This window comes from Sugiyamaella lignohabitans, chromosome D (genome assembly GCF_001640025.1).
Source record: "Sugiyamaella lignohabitans strain CBS 10342 chromosome D, complete sequence".
NCBI classification, from domain to species: Eukaryota; Fungi; Ascomycota; class Dipodascomycetes; order Dipodascales; family Trichomonascaceae; genus Sugiyamaella; species Sugiyamaella lignohabitans.
In genome coordinates, this window is record NC_031673.1 from 1,073,805 (window position 1) to 1,099,622 (window position 25,818).

At 48.3% G+C, this 25,818-nt stretch overlaps 5 protein-coding genes and 1 non-coding gene across 6 annotated transcripts; 5 read left to right on the forward strand and 1 right to left on the reverse strand.

The window, feature by feature from the left end:
- Nucleotides 1-3,934: 3,934 nt before the first annotated feature.
- Nucleotides 3,935-5,491, forward strand: HNM1 (Hnm1p; the record flags this gene model as incomplete). Its single annotated transcript, XM_018882066.1, has 1 exon — nt 3,935-5,491. One exon carries the CDS (start codon nt 3,935-3,937, stop codon nt 5,489-5,491), a length of 1,557 nt encoding a protein of 518 aa, XP_018736482.1.
- A 3,739-nt stretch (nt 5,492-9,230) lies between these two features.
- Nucleotides 9,231-12,689, forward strand: MYO5 (myosin 5; the record flags this gene model as incomplete). Its single annotated transcript, XM_018882068.1, has 1 exon — nt 9,231-12,689. One exon carries the CDS (start codon nt 9,231-9,233, stop codon nt 12,687-12,689), a length of 3,459 nt encoding a protein of 1,152 aa, XP_018736483.1.
- Nucleotides 12,690-12,956: 267 nt separating this feature from the next.
- Nucleotides 12,957-13,027, forward strand: AWJ20_4961 (the record flags this gene model as incomplete). The annotated part of the gene is made up of 1 exon: nt 12,957-13,027. It is a non-coding gene; the product is annotated as a tRNA-Gly (tRNA).
- Nucleotides 13,028-14,617: 1,590 nt separating this feature from the next.
- Nucleotides 14,618-16,261, forward strand: SEO1 (putative permease SEO1; the record flags this gene model as incomplete). The annotated part of the gene is made up of 1 exon (XM_018882069.1): nt 14,618-16,261. The coding sequence occupies one exon, from the start codon at nt 14,618-14,620 to the stop codon at nt 16,259-16,261; it is 1,644 nt and encodes a 547-aa protein (XP_018736484.1).
- Nucleotides 16,262-17,971: 1,710 nt separating this feature from the next.
- Nucleotides 17,972-19,708, forward strand: PAN3 (Pan3p; the record flags this gene model as incomplete). Its single annotated transcript, XM_018882070.1, has 1 exon — nt 17,972-19,708. The coding sequence occupies one exon, from the start codon at nt 17,972-17,974 to the stop codon at nt 19,706-19,708; it is 1,737 nt and encodes a 578-aa protein (XP_018736485.1).
- Nucleotides 19,709-23,474: 3,766 nt separating this feature from the next.
- On the reverse strand, nt 23,475-25,601 carry CYB2 (Cyb2p; the record flags this gene model as incomplete). Its single annotated transcript, XM_018882071.1, has 2 exons — nt 23,475-23,785; nt 24,464-25,601. 2 exons carry the CDS (start codon nt 25,599-25,601, stop codon nt 23,475-23,477), a joined length of 1,449 nt encoding a protein of 482 aa, XP_018736486.1.
- Nucleotides 25,602-25,818: the final 217 nt, after the last annotated feature.

The window sequence follows — 25,818 nt, forward strand, 5'->3', positions numbered from 1 at the left end:
GGGGCTCCGCCCCAGACCCTGGTTGCTCCTGCTTCGCAGGAGAGGGTGGGGGCTGTGAGATAGCTGGGGGGTGGTAGAGGTGAGTGAGGTTGAGGGGCTGAGGGGTTAGTTAGTTGGTGGAGAGCGTTTCAGTTGTAGGGGATTAGGTCCCGTTAGTAAGTCGCTTATGACATATATTGTGTTATCGGGGTCACTTGATATACGCAGTTCTCCCGGTCTCCAGTATGGCACAAAAACCGTCTGGAGTATCTGTTATCACTCTGAGAGAATTTTAATAGTTTCTTTGGGGCTGATTAAGCTGGTAATCGCATTTATTTTCATCTTTAAACTGCTTTTCGTGGGAACACTGTGGTTTCTGTGTGGTCACGTGACACATATGTGATGAGAGCTGGACTCAGAATGAGCAATCCTGGAGGATTCCCCTATACTCCTCGGAACTGGGTAAACGGGGGTTTCGACTCGAGCGGAGCGAGAGGAGCAGCGGGGTCTGGGGCGGAGCCCCAGCCACCGGAGGCACACCCCGTTTGTGGAGAATTCCACATCAGATCGTAGTAACGGGGTCGCTTGATATAGGCAGTTTTGGGGGGGTCGAGTTTTGGTTTGAAAGTTGTCTGGAGGCCTTTGGAGCATGTTCAATTGTGTTTTGTGTACTTTTAGAGTTCTGAAGTGCTTTTGGTTTGTTTCTAGCGAGCTATTATGGGTGAGATATGGCTGAGCCTGGATTGACGTCACGTGAGTCTCTTTTTTAGTGGGTGTGGGTGAGCTCTCAGGGCCCGGTGAGTTTGTCGAAAAAACTAATTTGGCATGGGATTCCGACTCAAGCGGAGCGGGAGGAGCAGCGGGGTCTGGGGCGGAGCCCCAGCCGCCGGAGGCAGGTCCCTTTAGCCAGTGTAGACCGTTGTTCGTGCGATACAGTGAGCCTTCTCCCCAGTTTACGGGTAGAATTTTCGGCTGATGGCTGGTAGGCTAGTTTTGCTATTTATTTTGTTTAATGATATGGGTTAAGTGAGAGGGAGAAAGGAGGTTATTTTATAGTTAGAGGAGAAGTTAGGAATGTGAGATGTATATTCAGGTTAGTGGTTCGAGGTTCTTGATTCACCCTATTATTGTCGCCAATCAACTACTCAGCATTGGTATATGATACCAAGTCATCAGTAGACCACTCAGTAAAAATTCAGCTGTCTCTTGCCAACAGCATATGGTCTGGTATTGACACATTGGGATGTCTACTTTGTCTCAGAATAATTCTTTCCTTTATTCTACCTGAAGCAATTATATTTTACCTGGTGACATTACTATTAGCTGTCTTGACAGTAAGATTTTCAAATGAGAGAACCGTTTTTACAATTTCTTCTCCACTTACGTGGTCAATGTTAAATGACATTTTGCTACTCATTCCATCTGTCATCAAGGATCATGAGGAAGATGAAGTGAACAACTATAAAAATATTATTATTAATAATAGTTATATTATATTTAATAGTAATTTATCATTCTAATACTAATAAATCATTATTAATACAAGATAATATTAATAATATTAAACGTTTATTATCAAGTAATCCTGGATTAGAATATATAGTATTAATATTATTAAATATATTTGCTATGTCATTATTTACTATTTTTAAAGTTTTATTATTTATGTCAGCTGGTTCAATTATTCATGGCCTTATTATCCTCATGTGTGTCTTTCTTTCACAATTATCTGTTTTTCAATTTTTGACGAAAAAAAGTTTTATATTGAAACGGAACGTTCGTGAAGTGGATGAGCTTATCCAAGTACTAGCCAACTGTAGTATACGCCAGGGGGATACTAGTCGTCCTGAGCCGAATTCGGAAATAGTTAATGCTAGAATTCAATTCGTAGATGTCACGCTCACTTTCCCGTCTGCTTCTGAACCATCATTAGTCAATTTCAATCTAACTATGGAACCAAGTCAATGCTTTGGACTAGTCAGTGGTTCTAGTGCTGAGATGCTAGGCCAGTCTGCTGCTATTCTTGATCTAATCAGTGGCAGTATGCACCTGATTCTGGCCAAGTACTAGTAGATGGACAAGACCCAGCTATAATCAGAACTATTTCACGACAGACAGATTGCTACTATCTGTGCTTAAAATATGGACATTATTGATGAAAGCATTTATGACTACGTCTATAAAGGGCTAATTTGGTACTAAGTACGAGTAATATGATTCTGTAGGGCAACATAGAATGATGATGCGTGTTGCAAAGAAGCTGGTCAATGGCATATAGCAAACCCCCAATCGCTACAATCACAGGCAGCCAATGGTAGATACTCTCTATGGCGGAATGTCGGAAACTGACAATTGCGAATTCACTGGTATCTAAACCAACAATTGCTCTTGTGGACCAATACGCCCTTCCTTCTATTTCTAGTATACTGCATCAAATATCTAAGAACAAGACGACAGTATTGGTTCCCTATTACGGTTCTGGATTACGGCTAACAGATCTGGTACTTATGCTGTCGCATGGTTAGATAATTGAGGATGGCACACATTCCGAATTATCGAAATCTTGTGCGGGATACCAAGTATTGACTAGACACTGGAAATCGAAGCGTAGATGTAGTGTGAATTCATTGACTAGCAGTCCTGGAGTATTGATACCTGAAAAATTTTAACGCTCCCTCTAAAATGGTCACACAGCGGATTTCGATTTGAAGTCTGTGTCCTTTACAAACTTGGCCACAACAACAATATTCTGTGCTTTAGGAGTCAGTATAGTTACGAAATTTTTTATTGGTATTAGAATAACAATTGAATCTATTACCAATGATACAAAATATAGAACTGCTTATTGGCTTCGCAGGCTAGCTTTTCAATAGCGGAACTGAGTATTATCGTAGGGGTGGACTTGTTATTTGCTGCCGCCCAGTATTTGCACTCAACCATTCATTTAATAGCCTCATAAATTTGGCATTGTTCTCAACCGTCTATGTGTTTTATGGTTGTGGTTAATTATTTAAACTGGAAGCTTGGTTTGATCACCGTCGGCTATATGTTACATGCTCTATACAGCGGTTACTTAAGCTCAAATTGCGGACTGAGAATACAAATCAGATAACTGATACTTATCAATCCAACCGGAACCAACTTGCGGAGTCCCTAACTAGCTGTCATGCATCTCAACAATTTTACGATAACGTGGAATCTGAGTTAAAACGGTTCTTCAAACGGAGACGTAGCAATACAAAACTTCTTCATGCTATTATGCTCATTATAACGTTTGTAACTCTTTTCGATCGGTTCACTCTATCTCCTTTATTATAATGTGTCTCAGAGATGATCATGGTCTTTTTTGATAGCCGCCTCATTTGGGTCTCTCCTGAATGGAGTGCTATTTCCTGCTATCTTTGCGCCGTATGTATATTGATTGATAAAAAATCTTTAATGCAGAATATTATCTCTTATCTCATCTTCTTTTCATATATTATCATTGTACCTATGGTACTCTAATTAGATTTTCTGACAGGTTATCGATGTTCCAGACCCACATCCCCTGAAACAGGCACGCTCGGAGTAAGCGCGCCTATCAAATTGGTCTGATATGAAGATCTGCGTGATAACACCGTCGATCTTCAAACTCTGATAAGCCCAAAACTGTCAAAATAGACATGACTGTTGATACTATTATATTTTTAAGCTCACTATATATATCTTAGCTCCTAGCCCTCGGCCATGTACAGAAACAGCAACTAGGAACGAAACTTTATTTCGGAGGTGGTGCGTTTATGGATATCGATACAACTTTCTGAACTGGTCAGCGAGATCTAGACATTGAGACATTGAGATCTGCCAGGGGGTAAAATAGCCGCCATATTATATAAATTCAGGTATAAACCAGTTGTGTTGTCATTGTTGAAATTTTTTTTGACTTATCAGCTCTCCCAGAGTTTTATCAGTCATCATGGAAGAACCAGGTAATAGTAAATATGATGACACCTTACTTCTTGAACAATTCGGCTACAAACAGGAACTGAAACGAAGTTTCAGTTTACTTTCTATGTGCGGTTTCTGTTTTGCCATTCTATCATGTTGGACTGCTCTAGGAGGATCGCTGGTTGAGGCTATGAATGCAGGTGGTCCCGTTGCCCTCGTTTGGGGATGGATCATTGTGTGTGCCTTTTCACTCATGGTGGCTCTATCACTGGCAGAGCTGGCCAGTGCGTATCCTGTTGCTGGTGGTCAGTATTCTTGGGTCCTAATACTGTGTAGAGGCACGAAATGGGGAAAAGGACTCTCTTATGCTACTGCCTTTATTCAGTTGGCAGGTCTGATCTGTATGGGATCAACTGCTCTCTACCAATTTGGTTCATTTGCGTGTGGATTGGGAGTCCTTAACAGTGATGGTGAGACATGGGAACCTAAAGATTGGCAAGTTGTTTTGATTTGTTGGGCTCTCTGTTTGGTTTGCCTAGTTATCAACATTTTTATAAATAAGATGCTTCACCATATCAGTAAATTCGCCCTTTGGTGGACTATTGGAGGCTTTATCGTGTGTACTGTGACAATTCTAGCAGTGTCAAAGTATAAGCAGGACGCTAGTTTTGTATTTACAGGGTATATCAATAATAGTGGATGGAATAACAATGGCATGGCGGTATTTTTCCTGCAGAATGCTGCTTACGGAATGTGTTGTTATGATGCACCTTGTCATATGGGAGAAGAAATGGAAAACGCAAGTAGAGATATCGCTAGGGCTGTGGTACTTAGTGTCGTAGTTGGATTTGTTACCGGGTTTGCTTTTGTTCTAGCCCTTTTGTTCTGTATCCGAGATCTGGATACTGTGGCCGCAACTGCAACTGGGGTTCCTTTATTGGAAATCTTTTTCCAGAGCACCAACAATAGCAAAGCAGGAGCTAGCTGTCTCCTAGTCATTATCATGGTTTGCCAGTTTCTTGCATCCAATGGTCTGCTTACTGAAGGATCGAGATCAGTATATGCTTTTGCTAGAGACGGTGCGTTTCCATATCAAATCAACAAATACATGGGCACAGTAAACTCCAATTACGATGTGCCAATCTGTGCACTTATCTTCTGTGCTGTATTGCAATGTGCGTTCATCGCCATCTATTTCGGATCTAGTACTGCCTTCTTTACAGTCATTTCGATCGCCACTGTGGGTCTCTACGTGTCTTACCTTGTGCCCATTATTGTGGTAATGTTTCGACGGAAGCTTAAGACTGCCGGATACTATAATCTCGGCAGATGGGGTCTTTGGGTTAACGCTCCAGCCGCCTTGTTTTTGATTTACACCTCTGTATGCTTCTTCTTCCCGACAGCATTGCCCATCACGGGAGACAACATGAACTACACGATCGCTGCGTTTGCAGTTTGTGCGATTCTTGGGTTGCTCTCCTGGTTTTTAGGAGGTCGTCACACCTACGGTACTCTAACTGAATCAGAGTTCTTAGAAGGTGTCCGTGATGAACCGGTCGTCGAGATTGTGGAACAAAAGAGATAAAAGTATTCATGGTGTCCTGCATATATATTGCTTTTTTCTCTCCCTATTGTTTTATGTTTTTATTATATTTTATATTTTATGACGAAGTAAATTTTCTAATAAGCTGTCTCATTTCGGCTAATGTTTTTTTCTCGTATATAAAAACAAATTAAGGTTTCTACTGCTGCATTTGCATGATGCATATGCATAGAATAACTGGCGTGAGCTTGACTACGAGGCTAATCGCTCTCAAGGCGGGAAAAACCAAGAGCATCAATTATCGGCCGAGGCATGAACCGTTTCGCACAGATCTGTTTCGAGGCTTGTAACTTGTTGCTCGATCCCAAATATTTCGAACTACTGGGCTAGCCTAATTAATATTCCAATCGACACTAGGTCGCTTATTTTAAGACGGGCGATTGGGTTTAAACTTAGAATTTCAACTATCTAGAGTGCCGTATTAGAACTGATAACTATTATATAGCACTTTGAAACATATTATGGCAGTCAATCTGACAATCAGGAGCTCATGCCAGGGGGGTGGGAAAAAAAATTTAAAACCTGTCAGGGCCCGTTCTACTGCCAACGCTAATTACCCATTTCGGGGCAACAAGGTTAAGAATATTAATACTCAATCAGGGTTCGCTTATTCTTGGTTGTTTAAAATCAAACTGCTAGTTCCCCGCCCGCCCTAAACATTTGTTCTTTGCTAAATCCAAACGTGCTTCCGTGCATAAGCTCGGCAACGTTGAGTTCCAAATCCGGGTATTCCTTTGATTTGATCCCCTTTTGAGCATCATTGACATCGATCAAGTAGATCCCCCTGAAGTGATGATACATTATACTGCCAGAGTGCTATGCAGTGTTAAACCAGTATACATATATTTTTTGTTCAATATTTTTAGTACTTCTAAATTTTCTTTTAGTTCATTGGCATAAGACCTCTGGGGATTTTCATGGCTTTTTAATCAACCTCATGATTCTTTTGAAAAGAAAATATTGTCGAGAAGGAACTGAATACCTCTGCAGTAGAATTCGAGCGGTGGGGTGTGCCTCCGGCGGCTGGGGCTCCGCCCCAGACCCTGGTTGCTCCTCTCGCTGCGCTCAAGTCTTTGTGTCGACGGTCGGTGCTATTCTCCTGCGAAGCAGGAGCTACCAGGGTCTGGGGCGGAGCCCCAGCCGCCGGAGGCATGCCCCACCCCCTGGTAATTAGGGATTACCCGGAAAACGGCTGGTAGCTAGGTCGATAACGTGGAAGTTGAAAGCAAAGCCGGGTAACATGATCACCGAGACCTACATTTGGGCCCCCCCATTACACATTATATTAGCAATTCCAGCTAACAGCATGAGTTGGTTTATACGGTTATTTGTCCAAGATAAAAATCCAAGCTAATATTTTCAGCTATTGTGCTCAACTAGTGTTACTGCTCCGTAGGCTAAGTTTGGTAGCAAACAGTGCTAAATCGACTTGTGTCTCCAGACGGTCAAATTTAACTAGTAATTGTGGCTCCAGCTCATGCGACGAGCTTCAAGATCAATTGACCAAACCAAAATCTCCATCTGAGCGTGTCCAACTAAATTTTCTCTCCAGTTGCAGGGCCCTGGTGATGCGAGGTTATATGACCGCTGCAGCGTAGGTTTGGCATGCACCAACCGTGAAGACTTGAACTATCCCAAAAAATATTTCCAATCCGTGAAATTAGAACTAGTTGTCAAACATAATAACAACGAAATTCTTGCCTAGCTAGTCCTGGTCGAAAGTTAAGCAGACTAAAATCGATGTTTTTCCCGGCTATGGTATCAAACCTGTAGTCCGGGTAACACCAGAAATATGGAAGTGAGAATAATTTCATCTAGAATGTGAAATATCAATTCAGTAATCCAGCACCTAAACAAGACTTCAAAACATATATCCAATAAATCCAAAACCGAAAAAAATATAACCATTTCCGCTCCTAACATTCCTGTTCTGCTGGCTGTCTACACACCAGGTAACACCGGAACTCAGTGGGTGCACCTCTGCCTCCGGCGGCTGGGGCTCCGCCCCAGACCCCGCTGCTCCTCTCGCTCCGCTCGAGTCGGGCTCCTGGGTCCCCTTTCAATTAACTTTTGGGGATGTTTCTCCATTTGCTCGGCAGTCTAGACTGGACCCTGACAGTTTCCTGATGACCCCGTTTGGAGACCATAAGCTACCATATCGTACTAACGGGGTCGCTTGATATAGGCGGTTTCAGGGGGGTCGAGTTTTTGATAAATCTCAGTTTCAGCGTATATACAGGAACTAAAGTAGACTCTATGTCTCACAGAAGCACACTGCTCCAGTTTATTAGACCATTGTACCAGTGCCGGTGCGGTAGAAGGCGTCCTGATATCGAGCCCTGGAACCACTGATAAGTACGGCGGTTAGGGCTGATATGCGAGATAACGGTATCGCCAAACCCAGCGAGACCCGGGTCAAGCCGACCCAAGCCATTTCCACCCAAACCCGCCAAAAAACCACCCCCAAATTCCACCTCGCCGTCCCCCTGACCGTCCCTCCACGCCCGACTCGAGCGCAGCGAGAGGAGCCGTGGGGTCTGGGGCGCAGCCCCAGCCGCCGGAGGCAACAACCCCCGACCCCCGTCCCCGACGACAGCCGCACCATACCCTGTGACGGGGCGGTGCTGGAGGCACGGCTCAACGGGGGGAGTTTGGGTGGGTGCAGATATCAGCAGGTGCAGCAGCGGCAGCGGCAACGGGCCCGGGTGGGTGATAAAGGCCACTGGCTGGCTGACTGGCAGCTGGCTCGATACAGCCTCTCACAGGTCATTTTCCGGACCAGATTTGTTCGCCTGAGCATAGTTGGACGTGCAATTGACAGAGCTTTTTCGGGAATTTCGATCCATTGGGTACATCCAAGGACTTATATCGACCCAGAGAGCACCGGAGCTGATTCTAGCAGCTGTTTTTTGTATATAAATAGAGAACCGAGTCACGGCACCAGGACCCAGTTCCACGGACATTGCCAGAAATCATCCGGATCGAACCACAAAAACCCATCATTTGCATTGCAATAGACGTCAAAACAGTCGATTTGGACCAGTTTTTTTCCAGTCTACAAACTAGAGAACCGTCTGGATTCCTGAACAAACAAACCAACGAAGAAACTAACAAGTGAGCGAAGAACTACGGTGAAAGACCAGTGAAACAGACGCATTCACCGACTCATTTGCCATGGCCATCACGAAACGAGCGGCCCGTAAAGCGCAGGGCCAGACCAAAGCCCCGCCTCCTAAACGAGGCGAGGGCAACGGCAAAATCAATAAAGCAACCTTCGACCTCGCCAAAAAGAAAGAGGTCGGCGTTTCGGACCTCACGCTCCTCAGCAAGGTCTCGGACGAGGCCATCAACGACAACCTCAAAAAAAGGTTCGACAACGGCACCATTTACACATACATCGGCCATGTGGTAAGTTCCGGACATGCCTCCGGCGGCTGGGGCTGCGTCCCAGACCCCCTGGCTCCTCTCGCTTCGCTCGAGTCGGGCGTTGACGATGCCCTCCATTCTCCTGCGAAGCAGGAGCAACCAGGGTCAGGGGCGGAGCCCCAGCCGCCGGAGGCATGAACCCATAGAAGAGTGACTAACGGAGCAGCTGATTTCTGTAAACCCGTTCCGTGATTTGGGCATTTACACGGACCAAGTGCTCGACTCGTACAAGGGTAAGAGCAGGTTGGAGGTGGCTCCACATGTGTTTGCCATTGCCGAGGCCATGTATTATAACATGAAATCGTACTCGGAGAGCCAGTGTGTGATCATTTCTGGCGAGTCAGGTGCCGGAAAGACCGAGGCCGCCAAGCGGATTATGCAGTATATCGCATCGGTGTCGGGTGGAAGTGCCAGCTCAGATATCCAGCGAATCAAGGATATGGTTCTGGCTACTAACCCGTTGCTGGAATCGTTTGGTTGTGCTAAGACGCTGCGTAATGATAATTCGTCGCGTCATGGAAAGTATTTAGAGATTCTGTTTAATGGTCAGGGTGAACCGGTAGGTGCTCAGATCACAAACTATTTACTGGAAAAGGCCCGTGTGGTGGGCCAGATCCGTAACGAACGGAATTTCCATATCTTTTATCAGTTTACAAAGGGTGCCACTCAACAGTATAGAGAGGTTTATGGCATCCAGGGCCCTGAAACGTATCTTTATACATCGGCCAGTAAGTGTACTTCGGTCGATAGTATTGACGATGTCAAGGACTTTCAAGAGACGATTAATGCTATGAAGGTTATAGGTCTTACTCAGGACGAACAGGACTCGGTGTTTAGATTACTCGCAGCGATATTATGGATCGGTAATATCGATTTTATTGAGAACGATGAGGGCAGTCAGATTAGAGACAGCTCGGTCCCGAACTTTGTCGCTTATTTGTTGGATGTAGACGCTGCCAGCATTGAAAAGGCTCTTACGATTCGAATCGTAGAAACGTCGCGTGGTGGACGTCGTGGTTCGGTTTATGAGAGTCCTTTGAATGTGGTTCAGGCCAAAGCAGTTCGAGACGCTCTTGCCAAGGCTATTTACGATAAATTGTTTGACTGGATTGTTTACAGAGTGAATGAGTCGTTAAAGGCACAGAAGGGAAGCAGCTCGCTGTCAATTGGTATTCTGGATATTTACGGGTTTGAGATTTTTGAAAACAACAGTTTTGAACAGATCTGTATCAACTATGTCAATGAGAAACTGCAGCAGATTTTTATTCAGTTGACGTTGAAATCCGAACAGGAAGAGTATGTTCGGGAACAGATCAGCTGGACTCCTATTGATTATTTCAATAACAAGGTGGTGTGTGATTTGATTGAGGAAAGACGTCCCCCCGGTATTTTCTCGGTATTGAACGATGCAGTGGCTACAGCACATGCTGATTCAGGAGCTGCTGACCAGAATTTCGCCATGAAATTGAGTATGTTATCGAGTAACGCACATTTTGAACAGCGTCAAAACAAGTTTTTGATCAAGCATTATGCTGGTGATGTCATGTACGATATCAATGGTATGACTGATAAGAATAAAGACCAGCTGTTGAAAGATTTGTTGGTGCTTATTGATGGTTCTAGCAATCAGTTTTTGAAACAACTGTTTCCTGATCAGGTCGATACTGACAGTCGTAAGAGACCTCCTACTGCCAGTGACAAGATCAAGAAATCTGCCAATGCTCTTATGGATACATTAGCTCAGGCCCAACCGTCGTATATCCGTACTATTAAACCCAATCAGCATCGGTCGCCATCTGAATACGACGAAAAAGCCGTGCTTCACCAGGTTAAGTATCTTGGTTTGAAGGAAAATGTGCGTATTCGTCGAGCTGGTTTTGCATACAGACAAACTTTTGACAAGTTTGTCGAGCGGTTTTATCTGCTGTCGAGAAAAACGTCATATGCAGGAGATTTTATTTGGCAAGGAGATTCTCGTTCGGCTACTATTCAAATCTTCAAGGATACAGGAATCCCGGCTTCCGAGTACCAAATGGGTGTTACAAAGGCATTTATCAAGACTCCCGAGACTCTATTTGCACTTGAACACATGAGAGACATGTATTGGCATAACATGGCAGCCCGTATCCAAAGAGCTTGGCGACGACACCAGAAGTTTAAGGCCGACTGTGCCACTAAAATCCAGCGTGCCTGGAGAGAGGCTAAAGGAAGTAAAAAGTATATTGAACTTCGTGAAAGAGGCCATGCCGTGCTTAAGAATCAGAAAGAACGTCGTAGAATGAGTTTACTTGGATACAGACGATTCTGGGGTGATTATCTGGCTTGTAATGTCAAGAATTCGCCAGGTGGCTTTATGATGAAAGCTATTGGTGTAACTGACACAGTGCGATTCTCGTGTCGTGGCGAGATTTTGTTTGCAAAGTTTGGTCGGTCGAGTCAGCGTTTGGATAGAGTTTTTATCCTGACTGCTGGTAAATTTTTTGTGGTTGCCGAATCGGTTATACAGAACCAGCTGTCGTTCGTCGTTGAACACACGTATGCTGCCTCGTCAATTCGAAGTGTGTCAATGACGAATCTTCGAGACGATTGGTTTGCACTGAATACGGGATCTTCCAGTGAGCCTGAACCGCTGTTATGGTGTTATTTCAAGACCGAACTTGTTACGTTGTTGAATGTGCCAGTGAAAATCGGGCCCACAATTCAGTACAATAAAAAGCCCGGTAAGCCCAGTACAGTGAAATCTCAACGAGACGAGACTGCTCCACCCAACTACGATGCTTATAAGAGTGGAACGATCCGTGTTCGAACTGGTCAACCTGCCAACTCAGTATCAGAACCAATTCCAAAACCCAAACCAAAGGTTAAATCAGCCACTACCACCAGATCTACACCTGCTGCCAAACCTAAAACCCGTCGTCCTCCTCCTAGAGCACCCACTGTTACTGCTCTACCCTCACAAGCAGCTGCTGGAGTCCCACCTCCACGAGCCGCCAACACCTACAGCTACCCTTCATCGACCCCAGCAGCAGCATCATCAATTCCAGCCGGTCCTGCTGTTACAGCCCAACCTGCCTCGATGACCAACAACACCCTTGGATCCGGACCAGGAGCAGCAGCTGCTGCTGCCGCTGCCGCTGCTATGTCACACACCACCTCTTCGGCCCGACAAGCACCTGTGAAAGCAACTCCTTCGCCAGCAGTTCCCGCACAAAGAACCTCACCAGCTGCTAAACGAGTATCACGAGTACCCCCTCCACCACCTGTGGCATCCTCTAAACCGTCACCACCGCCTCCAGCACCACCTGCTCAACCGACTGCCAAAGCACTTTACGACTATGCCGGCACAAGACCGAACGAACTGTCTATCTCCAAAGACGAGATAGTCTATGTTCTCCAGAAAGCCGATAACGGCTGGTGGCTAGCGGAAAAACTCGATAAATCGGCTCAAGGATGGACCCCTGCCTCGTACGTGGAAGAAATCAAGGTCGAATCTGCACCCCCTGCTGCCGCCAGAAAAGCTCCTCCACCCGCACCACCCAAGAAGAAAGCCATTGGCTCGGCACTGACGCCCAATGGCGGAGCCGCCACGCCTTCTTCCGACCAAACCCCGTCACCAACGCTCGCGTCTGGCCTCGCCGAGGCACTCAAACAGAAAAACCAGGCCACAAACCACCTCGCGGGCGGACTCGCCGACGCCCTCAAAGCACGGGCCGGCCGCCACGAAAGCGAAGACGAGGGAGACGACGACTGGTAACCGAATAAACTCTCTTTTTTTTTTTGGCCGTTCCTGCCTCCGGCGGGTGGTTCTGGGGGCCCTGCTGCCTCCGGCGGCTGGGGCTGCGCCCCAGACCCCGTGGCTCCTGCTTCGCAGGAGACTGCTGGGATCGTAGACGGTGACCGGGACCGTCGACGCCCCGACTCGAGCGTAGCGAGAGGAGCCGGGGGGTCTGGGGCGCAGCCCCAGCCGCCGGAGGCTGCAGGGCTCAAGTACGAGCCCGGGAATTTCAAATCACAAGTGGCAGGCCACTTGGTGTAGTGGTAACATAGCAGACTTCCAATCTGCTGCCACGGGTTCGATTCCCGTAGTGGTCATTTTTTTTGGCGGATGTGTCGTGAAGTGAAAAAGCGAGAAGAAGTCGTTGGGCGTTGGTGGTGTATCGTCGGGCATTAGTGACTGGATCGAGTAGTGATTCCCGAAACCGTTGTGGGTCGCGAGGTGGCCGGTAAAGAGTTGACGCAGTGGGGAACTTTATTCCGGTGGCATCGCGTGAGGCAGGAGCGGGTTACCCAGTTAATGGCGTCGCAGCTCGGAGATTGGTGGTGGTGGTGGTGGTCGTGGTCGTGGTCGTGGTGGTTAGTGAGTTCATCAGGCGGGTGGGATGATGGATGGATAGGGGGTGGTGCATCTCCGAATGCACGGTGCTGCTGTTAGAGGTGATTTGCTGTGGTGGTGATTTGATCCTGCGATTGCATCACCGATCGTGATCTATCTCCTATCTCTGGTGGCTGATAAGAGAACCTTGCATTCTACGTAAGGCGATGAGACAGGATCCCCTGCGTGGGTTGTTGTTGCTGTGGCTATTATGTCTCAGCTGATAGAGACAAAATGAAAATAGTTAATTAAAGTAGAATGAGAGTACGTGAACTTGTACAACTTGAGTTTTGTGATTCTGACAAGCATAAAAAGGATGTCTCTAGTGGCATCAAATCACGGCTTGGATACCGTTCAAGCAAGCAGCCTGTCTGCATGGAGATACAGCTGAAACTAAAACCCAAGACAGCCCAGAAACTTAAATTATTGCATGCTGCAACTGTTAGAAGTTTGGTTAGCAATTGGCAATTTCCCAAGCATAGCCAAAGTTTGAATTTTTTATTTTGGTTTTGATTTTGGCTTTGGTTTTGCTTTTGCTCAACTGTCATCGCACATAACCCGCCAAATGCAGCGCTTATTATACCGACAGTCTTATTAGGCAGATGTAACGGAACTACTGAACTACTGATAGCTAAATGTACGGCATCTATGGCGCCATTCGATCAACAGTAGATCGGTTCATGACAAGAGGTTTACAGGTCCATCATGCAACGATTGGCAATGATATCTTATTAGACTGATGAGAGCCCAGATTGCCCTCCACTCCAGGCTGGTCTGGGTGGTGGTGGTGCGACTAACAAAGTAAGGATGACTCCTTGCCGATGTGTCTGGTTTCCAAAAGCAACAAGTGAAAAAAAAAAAAGGTTACTGAGTAGAAGTCGTTGGCTATAAAATCAGGGAACCACGCCAGATCATGGGTGATCCCAATCTTGATTTGACATTTGACATTTGACATTTCGAGTTTCAACTAACGAAGTACCAAATTACTAGTTGTTAAGCCAAGAAGTCGAGTCAACTCGAGTGTTTGATTCTTTTACTAGTCAGATTTTGCTGTAGTCATTTTGGTGAAGTCAGTTTGTCGAGTACAGATAGTCAAGTTAGTAATCCAAATTTTGTCGAATAGCTTGTCGTCAATCTTTGTATTTTCATCATTAGTTGGTAGCTGTCATCAATAAAGCAATTGCTGTTGACAGCTGTAGGATAGGATATCTGTTCCATTACTACGGTGTACAGATCATAATTAGCAACAACCAGATCAGTCTGATAACATCTCACTATTAAATAGTAGTCACTAGCTGCATCATATCACAATGTCAAAAGAGAAATCTGATCAACTGGCTGCTGAGCCCCCTGTCGTCCATATTCCTGAGCCCACTGTCGTCAGTATTCCTGAGCCCCCTGTCGTTCATATTCCTGTTCAGGGAGACGACGAGCTGCTGAGAGAAAATGCTCCTACTCACTGGTATGACAGCTTTGTTCGTATGGTCAACTGGTATCCTAAACATATTTCCAAGGACGAAAGAAGACTGCTGATAAAGGTAGATTTTGTTCTCCTGTCGTATGTGTGTATCTCATATTTCTGCAAAGCTCTTGAAAAGTCCAATATCACCAATGCCTATGTGTCGGGCATGAAGGAAGATATTGATTTCGGTGGTAATGATTTGTCATATGCCAAGTCGTTGTATTCGGCTGGTTATATTGTCAGTATGTGTCTTGGTACTATGTTTGTGACTCGAGACTGGGCTCGTTTGATGCTGCCTGTACTTGAAATCACTTGGGGTGTTCTTTCTGCCTGTGAATCTGCTGTTACGAACTCGTCGCAAATGTTTGCCCTTCGTTTTCTTATCGGTTTTGCAGAGGGTCCTATTTTCCCGTCTGTGTTGTATATTATTGGCAGTTGGTATAACCGTGATGAGAGGTATAGAAGAATCATGGCCTTTTCTGTGTCGTCTTCGCTCGGAGGAATGTTTTCTGGATACTTGCAATCTGCTGCTTATGGACATTTACAAGGTGTAGGGGGACATACCGGCTGGCAATGGGGTTTTATTATCGATGGAGCTGTTATTGCTATTCCACTGGGTGTTATTGGTATATTCATTTTCCCAGGAACTCCTCAACAAGCCAAGAATGTATGGTGGCTCAAGAAAAGTGATATTCAACTGGCTGTGGATCGAACTATCAGAAACGGAGTTGCTACACCTACAAAACTGAATTGGAGTATTGTCAAGAGAACGCTCCTCCGTTGGCACGTTCATTTCTTTGCAACTTTCTGGGTACTACTCAACATCGTAGCACTTCCTGACGGTACTGGATTCCCACTGTGGCTGAAGTCGCAATCTCCCGAACGATTCTCTGTCGCACAAGTCAATAATTACCCGACTATTGCTTCTGCTGTAGGAGTCGTCGCACAATTTCTGATTGCTGGATTTGCCGACTCGTACCCTGTATACCCTTTTCTATCACTCTGTCAAGTACTTTTCATCATCTCGTACTCGAGTTTGGCTGCTTGGGATATTCCTGACGGATGGAGATGGGTGTGTTTCCTGATTGTGGGTTTTGACGGAGTCAACCAAATGCTTGTTTCCGGCTGGATCAACGATGTCACTAAAGCAGATGCCGAAGAGCGAGCATTTGTTCTTGGCTACTCCGACGCAGTCTCCCAAGCAATCAATATCTGGACCAACATTGTATTTTTCCCGACCGAAGATGCTCCCAAGTTCCATCTCGGCTACATCATCTCCACGGTAGGAGCCATTCTCATGCTGTTCCTGCCCATCCTCGGCTACTTCGGCGAACGCTGGGACAAGAAACACAACTACGGACTCGGCAGCGAAGTCCTCGTCGAGCGCTCCACCGGCAAAATCGAAGCCACCACCAGTATCGCCCCGTCCTCCGCCCTCGACCCGTCCTCCTCACTCGAGCACGAACCCCCTGCCTACTCTGCCACCCAATAGTCTTTTTCTGTTTATGTTTTAATGTAAATACTTTTTCACCCTCTCTGTTGCCTCCGGCGGCTGGGGCTCCGCCCCAGACCCCGTTGCTCCTGCTTCGCAGGAGACTCTGCTGCATGGACCCTGCATTTCTCCGGCGGCGGGGGCTGCCCCACACCCCGTGGCTTCTGCTCCGCAAGAGGGCCTTGGCACCCCCCACAACCGACTCGAGCGAAGCGAGAGGAGCCGGGGGGTCTGGGGCGCACCCCCAGCCGCCGGAGGCAATGCAGGGCCCTGGCGTCAGGGTCCAGGGCCCTGCGGCGTGCATGTGCTGATAAGCGAGAGGTGCATGAGCAATTACCCGGACTGGGAGAGGGCGCGTTCGCGGGTGGTGGAGGAGGTGGGTGAAAGAGAGAGGTGCTTCGCGAAGATTGGGACCGGACCACAAACCAGTAAGCGAGATTCGGCATCCACATCGGCTTTCGAGTCCAAAAATCCCAAAAAAAAAAAACAAGAGTCGGAAAAAGCGACGCTGGGCTGTCACTGCGCTTGAATTACGAGACGGCTCACAGCCGACCGACGCGAACAAAAACACCGGTGCGCCAGAAATTCTACTGTCGAGCTCTCGATCAGTCTGCCTGCCATGAGCGCCAAGGGTAGGTAAATCCGGCCCGTGAGGGGTCTACAGATTTGGGATGGGGACCAGGGGCTCCTGGTTGGAATTCGGGTCCTGTGTTAAGTGAGGTTTGGTTGGTTTTTGGGGTGGGGAGGGGGGGGGGGAGAGTCTGCCTCCGGCGGCTGGGGCTCTGCCCCAGACCCCGTGGCTCCTCTCGCTTCGCTCGAGTCGGTTTCGCTGGATGTTAGCAGATTCGGGGGATGGAGACGGTTAAGGGAAGATGGGTTTAGTGCGGTTTTCGAGTTTGTTTTCGTGTGTTTTGAACTGATTCTTCTGGGGTTTCCTGTTCGAATGGTGAACGTGAAGATCCAGCGATAACAGGTGAATTAGCCCTTGTTTCGGCCATTGAACGCTTGGAAATGGACCAGGAGCTTGATCAGACACGGGATAAGTGGCCATTTGGTTTTTTTTGTGGGAAAATTGGATACTAACAGTCGGTGTAGGAGTTAAACCGGACACGAACCAGACCCAGTGCAGGAACATCCTGATCCACGGGTACTGTAAATTTGCCGACAAAGGCTGTGCTTTCCGGCACGACAGCGGCCCCTCGTCGGCCCTCTCAACGGCCGCACCAGGTTCTTCAGTTTCTGTTGCTGCTGGAGCCCCTGCTGCTGGACCAGGAACCTCGCCAACCCGGCCCATGGACGCATCGTTGAAAAAGAAGCAACTGAACGCGGACTCGCCCTCATTCACTCCCTCATTCGTCAATCCGCTAGCGGGCACGGCCGTCGGCTCGCCCATTTCGAAATCTCACGCGGCCCCATCACCAAAAGTCGATGTTGTCCCGTTCTACCCCAAAAGTAAGTCTTCGACCCTGGGGGTCGGGGTGTGCCTCCGGCGGCTGGGGCTGCGCCCCAGACCCCGTTGACGCCCGACTCGAGCGGAGCGAGAGGAGCCGGGGGGTCTGGGGCGCAGCCCCAGCCGCCGGAGGCACCACCCTTTTTGAAAGGACCCCCCTCGAAAGAAGGAGCTAACTCGGACCAGATCTCGCGAATGGAGGTGCTAAGTATAATCCCGAGACGAGCAGTTTTAACCCCGAGTCTGTGTTTAGTCCGCGTATGGGGAATGGCCAGGCCGCGCCGTCTCCAGGTCCTGGAGGTGGTGGTGCGTTTGTAGTTCCTGCTCATGCTCCACAGCAACAACAACAGCAACAACAACAACAACAACAGCAACAGCAGCAGGTTCAGCATCAGCAACAGCAGCAACAACAACAGCAGGTTCATGGAGGACCAGTTCCACCTCATCATTTTCAGTTACAACAGACGGCAGACGAGTTTAATGGGCTCATGATCGATTCGCACCAACCACCGCCACCGCCGCCGCCCCAATCACATCACCATCATCAGACAATGGCCCCTCCTCCTCTTCATTTCCAGACTCCAATGACAGGAAATCCCGATATGCTTTTCCAACCGCACTCGGCATTCCCGCTTCAGTACCATTTATACGCGCCAGTGCCCATGCGACGTGCCCGTGAGACCCTGTCGCCTCACGAACGACGCATTGAGGACTTCTTTATTCGAAATGATTTACGAGAAGAATTACAGAAGAAAAACGAGGCACTGCTTCAGAAACTGCCGAACTCGGCTCTGCCCGAGTTTGTTCATATTTATCACTCGCTGGTGCCTCTGGACACGAATATCGACAAGAACGACCGATTGTTTGGCTACCCGACTTGGGCGTATAAAGCGACGTCAAATCGTGACGGACGAATCTACTGTCTACGACGAGTCGAGGGTTTCAGGTTGACTAACGAGCATGCTATTAAATTGGTGCAAAAGTGGAGAAATATCGATTCACCGAATATCGTTAAACTTTACGAAGCATTCACGACCCGTGCATTTGGCGATAATTCTCTAGTGTTTGTGTACGATTACTATCCACTAGCAACGACGCTGTTCTCGACGTATTTCGGGCCAATGGTCAAGTTCCAGCATCCTCTGGAACAAACAAGACCTATTGACGAGGGTCTGATATGGGCGTATATCATTGAACTGGTAAATGCACTTAAAGCTATACATGAAGCCGGGCTGGCAGCACGAATTGTTGATCCAACCCGGATTCTGGTGGTGAAAAAGGGACGAATCCGGTTGAACTGCTGTGGAATTTTTGATATTCTTCAGTTTGAAAGCAGTAATGGAGTCATTAGTAAAGAGGAGATTGCCGCGTTACAGCAGGAAGACTTTATTAATATCGGACGATTGATTTTGATTCTTGCGTGTAAATCGACACTGGGGGCTAGCCAGCCACTGGCCAAGTCGTTTGAGACCATATCCAAGCAATATTCTGCTGATCTGTTACAATTCACACAACATTTGCTGTCGTCGGATGCTGTTGAGCAGCCCGATGCTGCTGTTCCGACGCCGATTACCGTTGGTTCGTTAGTGACGATGCTGGCTGATAAGACGTTAGAGTACCTGAGCAGCTCATTGTATGCGAACGACGACCTTGAATCGCAGTTGTCACAGGAGCTAGAAAATGGCCGGCTCGTAAGATTACTGGCCAAATTCGGGTTTATTAATGAACGACCCGAGTATGAACACGATCCGAACTGGTCCGAGTCTGGCGACCGGTACCTGATTAAACTGTTCCGTGACTATGTGTTCCACCAGGTCGACGAAATGGGTAAACCCATTGTCGACATGGGCCATGTGCTGGCATGTCTCAACAAACTGGACGCCGGCGTCGACGAGCCCATCCTGCTGGTGTCCCGCGATGAACAGTCGTGTCTCCTCGTCTCCTACAAAGAGCTCAAGTCCTGCATCTCCTCGGCCTTCCGCGACCTCTCTAAATAGTCTCTCTCATAATAGAACCAAAAACAGTTCGTTTCTGGGTGTGCCTCCGGCGGCTGGGGCTCTGCCCCAGACCCCGTGGCTCCTCTCGCTTCGCTCGAGTCGGGTTTTGGGGGCATCGGAATATGCCTCCGGCGGCTGGGGCTGCGCCCCAGACCCCCTGGCTCCTCTCGCTTCGCTCGAGTCGGGTTTGGGGGAGTCAGAACTGGCGATTCCAACCCGAAACTGGCCCCCCGACACCCGAGCGAAGCGAGCCGGGGGGTCTGGGGCACAGCCCAGCCGCCGGAGGCACACCCCGACCCCCCAAACCCGACTCGAGCGCAGCGAGAGGAGCCACGGGGTCTGGGGCAGAGCCCCAGCCGCCGGAGGCAGGTCGCTGATACAAGAACCTGGTGTCATTATTTACAGCTTTTTAAGTGGTTGTAGTGTGTAGTTACAGTCTGCGAGGTTAGTTCGGGTCCAGGAGATTGGAGAGGACGGGGGAGGAGGGACTTACTGAGGAGCGAGGAAGTCCATGAACTGGGACTGGATGAACGCCACGCCGGCGGCGAAGAGGGCGACATTCCAGACAACGGGGGCAGCATCGCCGGTGAGGGCTTCTTGGACGGTTTCGATGATAGATTTGTCGGCCATTGTATCTTTTTGGTGTGATTTCGGTGGTTTTGTGGGTGTTTTCTGTAGTGGTCAAGTGATCCGCCAGGTTCGTGAACATGAAAAATGTCCTCTCTTGCTCCAGTCCGTTAGCCGCATATATGCATGTGCACTGTCCACGGTCTGGAAGAGGGAGAGGGGGAAAGTAAGGGTTTATATAGCTAATAAATAATATTAAAGGAGGAGATAGCGGGATGGCGGAATGCCTCCGGCGGCTGGGGCTCCGCCCCAGACCCCGTGGCTCCTGCTTCGCAGGAGAGACGTCGGGGTATCCGGGTGTGGGTGTTAGTGTGGGGTGGAGAGAGCGGTGGTTTGGCCGGTGGGGGTGGAGGTGGAGGTGGTGAGGGTGGATTTGTCGGTGGGTTTGCGACTGGGGGCTCGTGGTTTCGGTCGCGATTTCACGTGTTCTGAGAGTTTGGTGCGTACCGATTCAGTGAGATTAGCTCCCAGACGAAGCGTGCAAACAGCAATGTCCAGTCCGATGACAAGCAGAATCGGAAGTAGGCAGAGGAATGCCAACACCAGGAATATATCGGTGATAATGGTTTGAAACGGGATGGATGACAGTGATACTGATAGCAATGAAGACATTGTGTTTGTGTGTGTGTGTGTGTGTTTGTTGAGAGTAATGGATGTTACACTGTAGATAAGAGTCTGTTATGAGATCCTGTGAAGTGGATACTGAATCTGTTGTTTCTGTTTCTCTGTTCTTTCTTCACCAAAAAAAAGACGACACCGGCCAACGACCGAGTACGGAGCCTGCTTCCAGTGATAGATTGAATTAAATTGCAATTGGTTAAACTCGTTTGTCAATAGCTTGTGCTAGTAACTCTGGTGCTCTGACAACGAGTCTAAGATGTGTGTGTTCTTGTTTGTGTTGTATCTCGTTTGTAATCAGTTAAGTTGTACGTCTAAACCTTCAATTGATTTTTTAAGGTCGATATGAAGGTGAAATAATGGAATACCCAGGGTCGTAAATTATAATCTTTTATTGGCTGAATTGTGGCATGTGATGAGTCGTCTCGGGTGATGCAAGATTAGATTTATATATACAATAGCCGTGTATCACACTTCACCTCGCTCCGGCACTTGCTGCTGCTCCTGCTGCTGCTGCTGCACCTGCACCTGCACCTGTTATCTGCAGCGTCCGACTATCAGCACCCGTTTCCAGAAAGATCAATCTCCGGCGCCTGAAACTAGTCCTTTTCCGCCAGGCCCACTCACCTCCGGGAGCAGCCGAGCCCAATTGGCCGGTTTATTCACGTTTCCCTCACTTCACCTTCGGGGGTGATGTGAGCCTCCGGCTGCTGGGGCTCTGCCCCAGACCCCGTGGCTCCTGCTTCGCAGGAGATTTCTCTGACCTCGCCCGACGCCCGACTCAAGCGAAGCGAGAGGAGCCACGGGGTGTGGGAGCGTGTGGATGGGGGTGACAGGGAGAGGATCCCGGTTATAGTGGTGTCGATCTTTTCATTTACCCCCATGAAAACTGCCTTCCTGAAGTGCTCAAGACTTGATATTAGGCTCTTTGTAAACCCTTATTTCTTCTAATAGGTTTAGTGTTATCACGTTTGCCATTACACACTGTCTGTGCCGGTGAGAAAGCACCAAAAACAGGCAAGCCCCGTTAAAAGCATAACCAGTATGACTCGAGCCCCCATCCCTCACCCCCATCTCCACCCACGGAACCACTCCGTTTCCACCGCCAACTCCCCTCCCCGAGCTACAGCACCTTCCAACGCAACGACTCGAGCGCAGCGAGAGGAGCCGCGGGGTCTGGGGCGCAGCCCCAGCCGCCGGAGGCAGCAGAACCCCAATCTGCACCAGCTAATTAACCCGCGTCGCCCCGGCAACGGTGGGGCTCAACCTCTTCCCACCTCCCCACTCCTTCGAGCGAAGCGAGCCAAGGGGTCTGGGGCAAAGCCCCAGCCGCCGGAGGCATCCCCCAGGACCGTGAGTTTGTGCCTCCGGCGTCTGGGGCTCCGCCCCAGACCCCGTGGCTCGCTTCGCTCGAGTTTGGGGAATGAGGGAGGTGCACGGTCGATCTGGCATGTAGGACCCTAACCTGGGAGATGCAGGGCTGTTTACTGAGTGAGAGTGGTGGTGGTTGTGGGGGTAGGGGCGGGGGCAGAGGGGAGGACTTATATATTATTTTTCAGTGGTTATCCGTCTGTCGTTTGTTAGCCTGTGAAGCTTGTGCGTGAACTGGTTAGTCTGCTTTGTTAGTGGGTAGTTTTTGTGTTTGTTGCACTTTGATCAGCCCAGATTTATTTTGCTCGGTTTGTTTGTGTGAGGTTGAAATCTGATTCGTGAAAAATCTCTCGATTATCGCGCGCTCTTCCTCGGTTGTTGAACTGTGGATCACACATCACTCACTTTACACTCCATTCGTTTGTTGAGTGACGTTCTCCACTTTTGCAATTTCAAAGATAATTGTCTTTCTGATTCATTGACCTGGTGTCTGATTTAGCTGGACTTTTTTTTTTTATCTGGTGTTTGGTGTTGGTTTTTGATTGGTTTTTTTTTGAATCAAGTCACTGACTGGTGCATCATCGATTGATTCTGCTATCGTTTATCTATTTCGTTTGGTTCCTTTTTCACCTCTTTCATTTGTCTTCTGTCTTCTGTTTATTTGAATTTAGGTTTCAGAATTCAAAATTTTTAACCGCTTTCTTTACCACGTTATCACCGTTCTTCTCGACTTGGTTTCACTGTTTTCCACTACAGCACTTGTTGACAATTTGTTGAAGTCGATTGTTTTCGTGCAATTATTCAATTAGCATCATTATTTCTTCAAATTACAGATATATCAGGCTCTTATTCTTCTCGTTTGTCTCGACTCGGTTTCATCTGTTGACAATTTGTTCAAGTCGATTGTTTTCGTGAAATTATTTAATTAGCATCATCATTTCTTGAAATTACTTGATATTTCAGACTCTTTTTCTCATTCACCTGGCTCTTCTCGTTATTTTCATTTCTCATTGATCTCATTCTTCTCATTCTAAGTACTTTTCTTCACAATGGTTCATATCAAATCACTCCCAGTTGTCGCCCTATTGGCTACCTCGGTTTTGGCTAATCCTGGCGGAGCTGCTCTGGCAGAAGGTGCTTTAATGGTTCGTCAAGATCCTGCTCCCGCTCCAAGTGCCGCTGCTGGTGCCCCAGCTCCTGCTCCAAGTGCCCCTGCTGCTGGTGCTCCTGCTCCTGCTCCTGCTCCTGCTCCTGCTCCTGCTCCTGCTCCTGCTCCTAGTGCCCCAGCTGCTGCTCCTGCTCCTAGTGCTCCTGCTGCTGGAGCTCCTGCTCCTTCTCCAAGTGCTGCTGGTGCCCCTGCTGGTGCTCCTGCTCCTTCCCCATCAACTCCAGGAGGTGCTGCTGCCCCTGCTGGAGCTCCTGCTTCAGCTCCTTCTCCCTCAGCAGCCGCAGGTGCACCTGCTGCTCCTGCTGGTCAGCCTGCTCCAGTTAATAACCCAGCAGGGCCTGCTGGTCCACAAGCCCCAGCTTCTGCTGCTCCTGCTGCTGGAGCTCCTGCTGCTGGTGCCCCAGCTGCTCCTGCTGTCCCATCACCCTCTACTCCTGGCACTCCAGCTGCTGCTGGTGCTCCTGCTGCTGGTGCTCCTGCTGCTGGCGCTCCTTCTGCGGGTGCTTCTGATGCTGGTACTCCAACAGACGCTGCTCCTTCAGGATCAGCTCCCGAAGGAAATCCATTCCTCCCCACAGACGGTCAATACTCACTCTTTGTACCTACTGGCACCGTCACATACTCCTCAACGCCCTCTGTGGTTTATAACAAATCCCCTGGTAACTCAAGTGCGAGCGGGTCGACTGCCAAAGGCGCCGGATCCAAAGTCACAGCCATTTACGGTGGACTCTTCATGGCTTCGCTCTCCACCACCCTTGCCATTCTCCTCTAACCCCTCTCCCACACACACCCAACCTCGACCCCATCTCCCCAACCGCTCGCGAAGCGAGCACAACGGGGTCTGGGGCAGCGCCCCAGCCGCCGGAGGCAACACCCCCCCTCCACCACGATAATACCCCTGTTTAGTTTACTGTTTGTTATTTGATTTTTGGTTTATAGCTTTTGAATTGCTGGTCCAACTCTTACAAGACTTTTCGTAGATAGTTTCGAGATGTCGGTGTTTCCAGACAGGGCCATGACGTAGCCGAGGTCTTCTTCGATGATATCGATGAGGAGCTCGACGCCTGCCTGGCCGTTGTACTGGAGACCGAACAGCACTGGTCTGCCGAGCCACACAAAGTCTGCTCCAAGAGCCAGTGCTTTAAAAACGTCAGCTCCGCTGCGAACTCCTCCATCAACGTGAACAGGGATTCGGCCCTTGATTGTCTCAACAACCTCAGGCAGTGAATCAAGTGTAGCGACGGCAGAGTCTAATTGACGACCTCCGTGATTAGACACCCACACACCGTCGACTCCAGCATCCAGAGCCAGTTGTGCATCTTCGCTGGTAACGATTCCTTTTACCCAGATCTCCATTTTAGTGATGGATCTTAGCCATGGAATAGTCTCTTCCCAAGTCAGCGAGGGATCTAAAACATTGGCTTTACCAGCTTGAGATTCTCCAGTAGAATCGTCAGCAAACCCCCTTCGCGATAGAGATTCCGGTTCTACACCCACATCCACCGGCCCAGATCCGGATGATTCTGGGAAATTGCCGAGAACCAGGTGTGAAGGAAGTTTGAAGTCGTTATGAACATCCGAGAATCGTCGGCCAATCACCGGAGTATCCACTGTCAAAAGAAGTGCTTTATACCCAGTCTGTTCAGCCCATCGAACCAGTTTTTCTGTAGTGTCTCTATTTTTAAACACATACAACTGTAGAAACACCACCGAATCACCTCCGGCTTTCTTGACCTCGTCCAATGGAGTGTTGGAATAGCTACTAAGACCCATGGGCCAGTTTTTCGCTTGAGCTGCTCGGGCTGTAGCGAGCTCACCTTCTTCATGAGCCAGTTTCTGGAATCCAGTCGGAGCAATGCCAACTGGAATTTCAAATGTCTTGCCAAACAGCTGTTGTGGCCGGTTGTTGATTCGAGACACATCTCTCAGAGCTCGAGCCCGGATCCGATAGTTATCAAACGCCGACCGGTTATCACGAACTGTCTGCATTTCATTAGCTCCCGACAGCCAGTAATCTCTGGCCATTTTCGGGGCCATTGGCAGAGCTGCCGCTTCCAGTTCGCCAATCGAAAGAATCCTCTTCGTTTTCTCGTTGCTGCTGCTGCTCATTGTATCTCTTTCACTTTCACTTTCTATTTCTCTATCACTTTCAATTTAATCCAATGAAACTCTCCTTCGATTCACGGAATTCCTACTTTCAATTCACCGTAAGTTCAGTTCGTGCTAAAACTCAAACGCTCTTTCAATCCACCAACTAAAAACTCTAAAACTTACAACAGGGACACATCCCGGCTCTACCCCTGTATATGTACACCACTCGGAACGA